At 42.2% G+C, this 12,296-nt stretch overlaps 1 protein-coding gene across 6 annotated transcripts in view; it reads left to right on the top strand.

Annotated features, from left to right (window-relative positions):
* Positions 1-12,296, top strand: part of GABRA5 (gamma-aminobutyric acid type A receptor subunit alpha5) — a 54,467-nt gene that overhangs the window by 36,331 nt on the left and 5,840 nt on the right. For all 6 annotated transcript variants that reach the window (XM_050334193.1, XM_050334195.1, XM_050334191.1 and 3 more), the window contains one exon: positions 8,098-8,241. In XM_050334193.1, the coding sequence (XP_050190150.1) occupies positions 8,098-8,241 (144 nt within the window). The remainder of the gene's footprint in view (positions 1-8,097; positions 8,242-12,296) is intronic.

Raw genomic sequence — 12,296 nt, 5'->3', positions numbered from 1 at the left:
GATTGCACAGCAAGCAGTTGCTCCCAGTTGTGATCCCAGTGCTTGAGAAATGGAGGCACCCCTCTGATTGCTCCCCCATGGCCCTAGGGGCAAGCAGGATGCTCTCACTGGTGATACTGCCTGCATGGTGGCAAATATGGGCACCTCTTTAAGAGGCACCCCTCATATTGCTGCACTGTCTTCACAATCATCCTTGGGAAACATTCTGTATTGCTCTGCACAGCTCTGAGTTCAGTTCTCTTCTTAAATGGTGGAATAGCATTCTGTGAAGGTGCTATGTCTGACTGAATTATCAGGACAACTGTTCATTAGTATTTGTGTTACATGAATCATCAGTATGACTGTTATTTAGTGTACCAACTTGCAAATAGTCAATTTATTGTATTAAAGCAGTCAGCAGACTTGCCTATACTAATCATGAATCACACCTCCAAAGTCACAAGGTTGCTTTCAGTCAAAAATTATAAGGATTTGAGTTTTTTTTCCCTTGGCTCTATATTTTTGACCTTAAAGTCGGGTCATATTTAGACTTTTCTCCCATGAACTAGAATGTCTGAAATTACACAGGACCTTTTCCACCTGTTTCTTGCTTTGAAAAGCTAAAGAAAATGGTTTTTGCAAAATTATGTGTCTCAGAATGAATTTCACAGACATCTTCAGTTCTGTATGTTTCACCACCTTGTGGGTACAGTCTGTGCTTCCATTTAATTTTCAAGCCACAGACAGTTCTATCATATTTCTATTCCCACTTTTTCCTGAGGTGACTTATAAATTACAGTCTGAAACAGAATCATTTTGATCTAACTTAGGGCTTTATTTTTTTAGCAATGATCAGTAGAGTACATTAGTGTTGCTTAGTAGTGAAGTCTCCTGAGACCTGTCTGGCACATTTTTCAGAACATCCTATTCTATTCCCTGCAGAATGTGACAGTAAGATCAAATAAAACCATGTGTCAGAAAAACATATAAAATACTACTTTCGTTACCAAATTTTATTTTTATTTTAAATTCAGGAAGGACAGAAATTATAATTTTAGTATGACTGAACTTCCAACTGCCCATTTCACAGCCAGTGGTGTCCTATAGTCTTTTGTCATCAGTTTTCATACAAGAATTGTATGAAATAATGATGAATAATTTCCTCCTTGGATGTCCCCTGCTGTTGGATCTTGTGTCCTTCAAAATATCCTGGATGATATTGTGTCCTTCAAAAAAAGTTTCATTCTGAGCATTTAATTTCTACTCACATCTGGAACACTGTGCCCATTCTGAGCTTCCCATTGCAAATAAAATACAGACTTTGTGGAGAGAGTCCAGTACAGGGCCACAAAAATCACTGAAGGACCAGAGCATCTCTATTATGAGGAGAGACCAAGATAGCTGTGACTGTTCATCCTGGAGAAGGGAAGGCTCAGAGGGTCCTAATCCATCTGTATAAATACAGGGGGTGGGGCTTGGGAGGGTAGGGATGAAGAAGAGCTGGACTCTGCTCAGTGGTGCCCACTGGCAGAATAAGGGGCAGTGGGCATAAGTTAAAAAAGATTAAATTTCATCTGAACAGAAGAAAATATACTTTTACTGTGAGAGTGACCAAACACTGGAACACACTGGCTAGAAAGATTTGAGATATTCAAAACCTGACTGGACACGGTTCTGGAAAACCTGCCTTTGGTGTCCCTGCTTGAGCACACTGTGGGACTGGATGATTTCCAGAGGTACCTGCTGGCCCAAACCGTTCTGTGACTCTGTGTTATGTGGATTTGTAGTCCCATGTATTTGTACACACATTACACTTCTTGTCTGTGGCATGTATTTAAAATAATGCATGCTGTTTGTTCCATATGCTGTAAACTCATGCCAGTTTAAATGATCATTCTTAATTCTGATTATTTCAGGTCCCTAAAGTAATTTCCACAACACTAAAATTCTCTTAAGAGCAACAGAATTCATCATACAGTCTTTATTTTAGGTTCTTAATTATTTAATATGTGAATACATTTATCTTAGTGTTTAAATTGCTATTTTACATTAAAACTTACTGTTAAAAAAGCTATTTCCACCTACATCTAGACCATGCATATTTAGTACCACGTCTTATTATTTTCGTATTTAAAATTACATTTTTACTAGATCTGTTTTCCACTTGTTGTCCCAATAGAGTGATCTCATTTGTACATTGATTCATTCTTATAAACTCAATTTAATGGGAAATTCCAATTACAGAGCTCAAATCTGGCCTGTTGACAGATGCTTTGTAATGGGCTACAAAGTATTTGTGCAAAAACCACAAGAAACCCAGCCTGACTCTTAGCATTCAAGCTGGTACACGATGGCTTAGTAGCAGTGCTGTTTTACTGCCTGCAGGAGTCTTTGAAAGGCTGTAAATCTGGATCACTGTTGAGTTATATAACAGCCTCTAAGTCAGTCAAATACATTAATGGTTGGATAAGATAGATATTTGTATGTGTATTCAGATTGCAATCAGAGTTTCTAAAAAAGCTGACAATTTATGCACATCTTTCCCAATCAACAGGCTTTGACAGGGATTAGCAATACTTCCAAGATTAGGCAGTCCGATGATCCTTGTGGCATGTACTAAATGTCATGATGATAAAGGCTTGGAATGTAGCTGCACAACTGTAATGAATAAAATAGAAAACAAGCCAAAAGTCATCTTTCTACAGTATGTCTCTAAGTTAATTCAGCCTCCAAGTAGCATAATTCCGAAAGAAAAGTTTCAGCCATGGCTTGTGGTCTTTTTAATTGTGGAATAAAGTTCAAGCATGCCAGGTGGGCACCCAAACACACAGATCCCAATTAATTATGCAGACACTGCTTTATGGCTTCTGTGGGTTTAGGGGGTGCTTTGGAGAGGGATTCTTTGTTCCTAGATTATTTTATGCCCTGTCATGCAGATATGAAAACCTATTGGCAGATATCAGTGATGATTTTTTCTTTTCCTGTGTTATAGCTTAAAAAACAATCAGTCCTAGAAATACATCTGGGTCCCACAGACTCAAAGTTTGGGTTCATCCATCCACATTCAGGTTTATTTGACATAAGGTGCCAAGAAACACTCTTCCCACCCTCCTTTCCCCCCACCTTTTTTTTTTTTTTCTCCTGGAATTCATTCCAAATATGGAAGAACAAAAGGCGAGAAGAAGGGTGTTTGTCAGGTGCCATCACTGCCCTGTGGTGGAGGCAGTGGCAGGAATAGGCTCCCTGCTTGTGGGTTGCTTTTTGAATGGAAGGGAAGATGCTACACTGCTCACACTGTTTCATTTGCAAATGAAAACAGGGAAAAGAGGTCACTCCTCAATGCCAAGGCAAATGGCAGGGATTCTTCAGGTCTTACCAAATAACTGCTCTGCTTTGCTAGACTTTTTCTTCTCTTTGGCTGTGGTCACTCCTCTACCCACTGTTCACTGGCATAAGAAAGACCATGTCATGCTTTCCTTGCCAGACATAAAGGAGCAGGAGGAGTGTGGGAGAAGAGCAAGGGACCTCTTTACCATTTTTACATTGTGCAGTGTGTGTTGGATGCTAGAAGGCAGAAAAATAAATCTGCTCATCAGTAAATAGATATGAGAAGAAATTACTTCTTTCATCATCCTGGTAGGTGATAAGCCTGTAGCAATTTATCAACTGTCCACTAGAAATAAATGTCTGTTGTCATTTTCTCATATTTAATAACATTATACTTCTCTGTAATTTTAGCTGTTCATCTCAACTGCTACCCTTTCTTTTTCCTTTTTGAAAGAGTGAACTTAGAAGAGAAAGGATAGTTTAACAAGGCTCCATCCTTTCTTTGCCAAGACAGCAAAATGATTGCAAAGAACACCAAATTACTTATTCAGATTCATAACTCCAGAAGATGCCCACTTGCTTAAAATAGAATAAACACCAAGCAGTCTCACTTGAATGTTCAGTGGCTTTGAATTTGAGCTCGCTTTTACAACACTACCAGCATTATTGTCTCAGCTTGCTGTCCCAGAGCCACTACTACATTTTCCTATCACCCTCTGGGAGATGTCCCCACCCTGTGTGTCAGGTAGAGGAGATGAGGGCCATATTTCCTTATCATGAGTAAACCTTTCCTATAATTCTAGACAGCATGAGCTGAAGTTCTTTAGTCCTTCAGCAAGCATGGCTAGTAGGCAACCTACCTACTGGAAGCTTTGTTTAAGTGGAAGGGCGTTTTTACACAGTTTGGTATGACAGTGAATAATACCATCTCTCCATTAGCATCTCTTCATTCCTTCCCAATAGGAAATTAACATTATTCTAGACTACATCCACACTTTCAGCTTTCAATATGACTGGGCCTAATTATACTGCAGGGGTAATCAGCAGCAGAGCTGGAGCTTGTGGTTGTCGAGTTTGGGATAATTGGAGTTTGAGGCTTCTGGGAAGACATGGCAGAAGGTTTGCAGTAGGAAGACAACTACCTGCTAAAATTGTAGGTTATCTCCTTTATCTAGATGACCAGAAAAGAGATAGTTTGTGGTTCAGCCGCCACACCAAGGTGCATGGGTTGGCTTTTTCCTGTCAGAACTTGACCTATAGTAAGAAAAGGAGGCACTAAGTCAAAAATCTTATGTTAGAGCTTCTTAAAACATTTGCATGGAAGATGGATGAGGATCATATGTGATCCATCACAATAGAATATCTCTAGATTAGGGTAAATTCATGCTATTCCTAATGTGACAGACTTCTCCTGAGGAGGTAAAATCACTGTGGGTTACATTGATTTGGGTTGGGCTCTGCAGGAGCACATCTGTTATCCTCTTGTGTCTTAAAGCCCTCTATGTGCCCTTGCATAAGAATCTTTTCTAGCTGGGCTATTCTCCCTTCTCCCATAGATACTCTACTCCTGGCCAAGCATGGTGCAGCTCTCTGACTTGCAATAGGTATTTTCATGTGAGAAAGGACCGACAGGCTAGAGCCTTCCTCCCAGGCAGTGACTGGCCTCATCTTGCCTGAGCAAGAGCACTTGCCTGAGTGCTCTCTCTTCTCACTAGCTGGCCTGCGATGTGTAACCTCCCTTCCCTGGCATAGTTTTGAAAGACAACAGGTTCATGAAGTATTGCTTGAGCCTATCTGTGAGATCTGGATGAGTTTTGGCACCTTCTGGCCTCTGTTTGAATTGCAGATTTTTTTTTACAAGAGAAGTTGCTGGACTTTTCCGGAGTAGGAGCCTCCAACCCTGTACTGGTGCATGTATTTCAGTATCCAATAAAACCTGCAATTTAAAGCAGAGGCACTGATTTATTTTAGGACCCTCCCAGGCTAGGCAGAGAACCAAAGCATCTGAATACCTGTTAAGCCTTAGAGGCCTATATTCTCATGTAGTCTCAATTTCGGTGGAATTTGGTTGCACTGCTCTCATTGGGAAGCGTCTAGTCAGGATGAATTAATGTGTGTCATCATCAGAAAACAGGACTAACTCAGTTATCCCAGTGGCTGTGATCATTGCAGAAACAGGGAACTGCTGAGGTGGGATACTTCTGGGTCACCCCAGAAAAAAAATTCAGTGCTGGGGGTTTGCATAGAAAGTAACATAGGTACAAATCAAATTCTCTGACAGTCTCAAATCTCCCTAACAAAATCCCACATTCACTGGGGATATCAGCACATGAACAACATATGCCAGATAAGCATTTAAAAAATGAGGGCTTCCTGCATCATATTTTTAAATGGACCCAACTCCTTCGACTTGTCTTCTCCAGATCTGGCTTTGAAATTATTTACACCATGTTGTGAGCTTGTAATCATCTCTGAGATGAAGCATCTCGGCTCTAAAAGGAAGCTGAAATTTCACCACTTTTTGTTATGCAAATATTTTGAAATAGGGAAGACATTCCTTCCTAGCCTTTTGTAGCAGATCATGACATGTAATTACAGTAATTTTACTGCAGAGCTACAAATACAAGCGTAAGGAAGGCCTGTGGGCAGTCCTGCATGGCTAACAAGGGATGAAGGATTTGTAGATCCTGAACTTCCAAACCTTACATCAGCTCCAGCCCTGAATACAGCAGCAACTGTCAGATATGTGACAAAAATGATTTCAACCCACCATTATCATCCTAGTGACAGTAGTCCATATTTTTTTTCCTCAGGTTAAACACTGAGTTATTACCCACCCCCCACCTAGTTAGGAAATGGTGTCCCATTCTTCATCTGAATCTGCCTGGAACAATCATTCAGACACCTTTTGTTATAGTACAAGAGTTTCATCCTGGTTTTAGATTTCTGTATGCAACTATCTATACTCAGACCTTGAGCCACATCTCAGCTTTTTGTCAGTGAGCTGAATAAGTTGAGCTGCTTAAGTTTCAAATCATGACTTATTTTCCAGTCCCTGGAGATACTTGTAACCCTCTTTTGAATTCTCTCCCCCTCTCTGTCCCCATTATTTCTATTTTCTGAAGTGTGGATGAATAGCCATAAACCAAAGGTGTATCTAGCCTAGTGTTCTGCCTCCCACGTGTGGCACAGTAACATTAATAACAGTGTAAAGAGATGCTGCTTTCTTCCCTGCTACCTGGTCCAGCGTTCCAGTGATGTGAAGTTCACTGTACAACATACACGTGCTCTTAGCCTGAACCAAGATCACTTGCCGTTTTCTACTTGTTGACATTTCTTGTTGTATGGATCCAGGGATCACATTAGCATGTTTCTTGCCCTTGCAGTGGCTCAGAAGCTCACATTGACCCACTCTCTGTGAATTTTTTATAATTCCTCCATGGAGCTGCAGCTTTCCAAGACAGCCTACTAGCTCTAGCAAACAAAACACACAGTCTGATGGAGACAGTACACATGATCCTTCAAGCTAACCTCTTGTCCTTAACTCTCAAGTCCTTATCTGGAAAACCACCATGTATTGTATTCTGAGCTAGGATGCCAGTTTTTCCAGAAAGAAACATTCTACACTCCCAACTTCCATGGTAAAGAGTGCAGAAGGTGAGATAATAGTATTTTACTTCAGACCACTTCCAAGCCTACCTGCTTTTCACCTTGTATTAGGAGTGTAAGCCTTGCCTGCTTTCCAGAGATTTTAGCTTACAGGAGTGTGACTTGCAGACTTTCAATGATAGAGATGTTCTAAAAAGGCTGAGAGCTACTTATTTTAAATAAAAGACATTTAAATGTATAGTCAGCTCCTGGATTTTTTGGGGCTATCAACAGAGAAGGCTTAAAAAATAAAAGCAGCATTGACTGTCTTTCTAAAAGAAAACTGATATTCCCTTATAATACTCTAATCACTCTAGATGTTAGTGCATGAAAAGTTGCAGCAGCGTTATAGAGGAAGGAATGAGTTGGCAGTACTGCCACCACCTTAATTTCCTAGGACTCATAAAAGTACATGAGAGAACATGTACAAGAGTACATGAGTTCAGTTCTACAGGTGTGCAGGTGTTTACACACCACCACACATTTGCTCTGGTATGCACAGACACCTCCCCTTCCTCCCACCTCATTCCTGCTCTCCTTCATGCATTCTCACCCCTGAATCCTGTGTCTGCTCTTCAGCACCACAGGCACAGGCAGACATATGCCACCTTCCTTTATCTACAGTCATCATGCAAGACCTACCCCCTCACCCACAAGTATGTATTCCAAAGTCAGCGCATACACACCAGAGCCTGCACTTGCATGCTTCAGAATGCATTTAGAATTTTATACTGGAGACATGAAAAGTCACACAGGGTCCCTCTTGTCCAGGCACTCAAGGTGCCTCAGTCCTTTTCAGAGGGAGCTTCAGCAAAATGCCTTTTTGCAGCTTGCTGGGGTTTGGAAACTACCAGCTAGGAGAGTATAGGTCTGAGCTGCTCTTTCCCAAATTGAGTGGTTGTGATGGATTATATTTTTACCTCCACTGTTCCAGCCATTCACAAACCATCCCACACATCTCTTATATTAGAAGGCTTCAACCTAATATTTTTTGAGCTGGGCATATGGGACCATGATTATTTGGTTTTCTCCATTCACTCTCACTCCTCCATTATTCTCGCTCCCTGCCGATACCATTTAAGGATGCACTAAAATATTACACAGTGGTTTTTACTCATCACCATCTTTTTTCCTTTTTGGCAGATGCTTACCCCAATTCTGAAGTGATCTATGTGTGGACTAACAGCACCACAACGTCTGTGGTGGTGGCTGAAGATGGCTCACGACTTAACCAGTACCACCTGATGGGACAAACTGTAGGAACTGAAAACATCAGTACCAGTACAGGTATGGAGAATATTTCCATCCTAGGGTTGCTGATAGCCAGAGTGGGAGGGGAGATCCACAGGCTCTGGTTAGGGAAGTATGCGTGGGATGTGGAGTGCTAGGGAAGTATGCGTGGGATGTGGAGCGCTAGGGCGATCCTGTGCAGGTTCATGGCCACTTAGCAGAGACACTTAAACACTGAGAGAATCATGTGCTGTCTCTTAGGTACATTGCAAGTCTGTTGCTAAAGATGCATCCAAGCCCCTGCTATTTACAGGAGTGCTGGAGAAGCCGCTCGCAGCTTCTTGGCGATGGCCTTTGCTGAGGCTGCCAGTGCTATTGCTGGCTTATTTTCCCGTGGGTGAAACCACCCTGGGAGGCAAACACCACCCACGCATTTGATCCGTTTCAATCATCGCTTTAAAATGATTGCCTGATGAGACTGCGGGGGGAGGGGAAGGAGGAGGGGGGAAAGGAATAGGGAGTGGAGGGTCAAGGGCTGTGGCTTGGTGTGGCTCTGCAGCGTGTCCAGGGGACCACGTGGCCGGAGAGGAGGTGCAAACCCCGAGGATTCCCATTCCGTCCGAGGCTACGAGCGGAGGCGCCAGATGTGGCAGCATTAGGGAGGCAAAGAAGCTTTAATCGCAGGCCGGGCTTCCACGTGAGCCATCCCCCCCTGCTTCTTAAGGCTCCCACGCAAGGGCAGCCCTGGGTGTGCATTGGTGCCGGGGGGAGGTACTCCCGAGGGGGTCGAGGCTGGGACAGGGATCACGTGCGCTCAGCAGGACGGGGGCTTAACCAGGTTACACAATGCATTCAACTGGAGAGCATTAGTAGCATCCATCGGGGCAGGGAAGAGGGGGAATGAAATAGCCTGCTACGAAGGGAAGGTTGGGGAAAGAGGCAGCCTGTGACAACACGGCTGGGAGCAATTCCTGCAGATAAAAGCCCAACAGAGTCTGCTGATGATATATTGTATACCTGGTGAAAAATGATTGGCAGAGTTGTAGAGGACAAAGTATAGATTGAATTAAGTACCTGTTACTATCTGTAGGAAATGCAGGAGTTGTGAAAACAGGTACACATACACTTGCACACAAAGTTAGCTGGACCGAAACATAAAGATGCATAAATCTCTATGCTCCAACTGGCAAAAAAAAAGAGGGAGCATCTGAGCTTGCTGTTTATGCTCCAAAACAGGGCACAAAGTGAGGGAAGGCTTGCCACGGGCAGCTGCTAAACAGAGCTGCCATCTCCATCCTATAGACCTTCATCCCCCCCCATTGCACATTGCAGGAGACACAAAGCTGTTGCTAAAGCAAAGACACCTAAAGTCAAGAGAAGCATGTGGACAGAGCGGTCACTTCTGCAGGAAAAGAATGAGCACTCTATCTCCCATGAAAGAGTAAAGACACTTTTTTCCTTACCAGTTCACCATCATAGCCGCATTGTTTTCTGCAATGAATGGCAGCTCCCCTCTCGCCTTCATTGTTGCCAGGAGAAAGATCCAAAGGATGTACTGGAGCATCTCCTAGAAGCTCGTCCTGCTCCTCAGAGCAAGAAAACCATCCAGCCCAGGCAGGGAGTGCTCCAGTGTGTCAGCTCCAGGCCACTTCCAGTTTGCCGCTTTGCCTGTGAAAGCTCCTTGTACTCCTCAGCCCAAGGAAACAGACATATCCCAAAGTTTCTGCACAGGAAACACCTCCCTCATGTATTTAAGATTTATGCTAATAAATACTCGGTTTCCAACGTCAAGATTTTATATTAATGTCCTGGGTTACATCTGGGCTGGCTGGATTCTGATTGCAGGGTGGATCACAAAGAGCAGGACACAGATTGTAACCGGGGATTAGCAAAATACAAAAATCCGATTTTGCACAGGGAAAGCATCAGTCAGCGATGGATTTTCTGGACTTCATCAAGCTCGTAGGAGGCCAGTAATCAGCATTACTTACGAATGGCCGTTGAAAGCATTTCTTCCTTCTATTGAATTGTTGAATTTGAAAAAGAAAAACCAGAAAGCTATTGCATAAATCCAAGTGCTTGGATCTTTTGTGGCTTTCATGACACACAAGTCAAACTACACAGCTCTTGCTGTTGCATAGACAAAATGTTTGTGTATGTCATGGGTCATTTATACTCTTCTTTCTGGCAGACTCTTTTTTTTAAACTGAAATGCCGGACCTGCACCAATCACTTGGGATTCTGCTGATTTTGTAGGCAAGCTGCTAAGTTTGGCTAGCTTCTCAGAAAAAAAAATATCCTGGCATTCCTAATTTATCAGCCAGTCTTGAAATTTAGAACATTTTAGCCATGCCACAGAAAACAGCTCTGACATGTGCCACCTGTTTGATTTTTTTGGCTGTTTGTTGTATTTTATGGGGTGTTTTTGTTGTTGGGTTTTTGGTTTTTGTGGAGGGTTTTTTTGTGGGTTTGTTTGTTTGTTTGTTTTGTGGGGTTTTTTATTTGTTTTTTTTTGTGCTAACATCCTCAAATGTCATTCCACCAAAAGAGAAGATATTTTGCTACTCACATTGCTTCCAACAGACCCAACATCTGTTATATCCTGGTGGTACAAGTGCTGAATACAATCAGATACAAGACGAGTCCAAGTGGATCTTGCTGCTTTCCACGAATGGTTGCCCAATCGTGTTCCCCATGCCCAGAACCTGTCACAGATAACTCAGGGTCTGCAGTGTCACAAAACAAAAGATAAACCCACTCTTTTATATTCTGCCAGCTGGAATCCAAGCTCTGTAATATCCAGAACCTAAATGATAAAAGAATCATTCAGTTCTTCATTTTACCCCAAATAAATCTGATTTTTTTCTGGAGATGAATCGTTCTCCTGCATCACTATAAAAGGACACACAGATTTTTCATGGGCCAAAATGGTCTGGATGTCAGCAGTGGTCAGGGAGGTGGTGTCACAGACCTAACTTCAGGATCTTGCCAGAAGAGCCATTAATAGACCTGAGTTCAGGTATATCCAATAAACAAACAAGACTGGTGTCTTGTCCAGCCTCATTAAAGTACTCAATTGAATCTCAGCCTAATGGCAGTGGAAGAATGCATGTAAGATCCTGGAAAATTTTAAAGCACAATCTTCAGAACTCCATCAACTAGATAGTAAAAAAATACTGTAGCAACTTTTAAAGCACAAAAAAACCCCTTAAGACCAGCAGCATAGCAGTATAGCTCTGTGAAGAAATGCAGTCATTCCTGCTCTAGGCTTTTCTTTAGTACTAAGTTTGTTATAGTTTAATAACAATAGTTTGTTTTCTGCAGTGTTGAGTGGACCCCATCAGGAAAAGGATTCACTTCTAAGTGCTACATAAACCTATAACAAAAATTAGCTCTTGCTCAGGAAAGCTTATGGTCTAAGGATAAACAGTGGCCTTACAGAAGTAAAAGGGAACTCTTCAGCTCTAACAGAGCCAGTATCTTCTTCTATAATGAACAAAGGCCAACTCAGACAGCTTTTAGCTTTACTCTAAGCAGTGGTCCCAGGGCATTAAAAACCAATCTGTGGGGTTTTCTTAAGCATCAAGTCTGTTGGGGGAAGTATTCCCAGTGTAGGCATTTTTGAAAAGGATAGGATGGGAAATCAGAGAAGATATTGGTTGGGAGAAGAACAAGTGCAAAATCAAGGTGTTATCATTTCAGTGGAGACAAGGGCTTTGATAGGTTAAAGAAAATGTCAAGGCAAAAATCAGCTGTGGAGGACCATCAAAATGTAGGCATTAATTTTGTACATTTTAAAAAGGAATAAAAAGGGTCCTGTTCTGCTGCTGAAGCTCTGTAGATTTTTTTTTATTATTCCAGCTCTGAAAGCATACTGTCAAAATCGATAATACACACCGTCACTCTCTTGCAAGCAGGGAAACTGTGACTCAAACACATCTCAGTGCAGTAGCAACTGAGAAACAGATTACAGGCACACAGACCCTGCTGACTCTTGTCATATTTTATGGGTAATCCACAAACTAGATACTCCTAAATAAAGAGTAAGTGGCGTTCCTCCTGAGACCACTGCATGTTGAGCATCCCTGGTTCAAAATTACACTAAATGGAAG

Source organism: Myiozetetes cayanensis, unplaced genomic scaffold, assembly GCF_022539395.1.
Source record: "Myiozetetes cayanensis isolate MyiCay16 unplaced genomic scaffold, myiCay2020 scf5-8, whole genome shotgun sequence".
Classification (NCBI taxonomy): Eukaryota; Metazoa; Chordata; class Aves; order Passeriformes; family Tyrannidae; genus Myiozetetes; species Myiozetetes cayanensis.
This window is presented reverse-complemented; position numbering and strand designations above follow the sequence as displayed.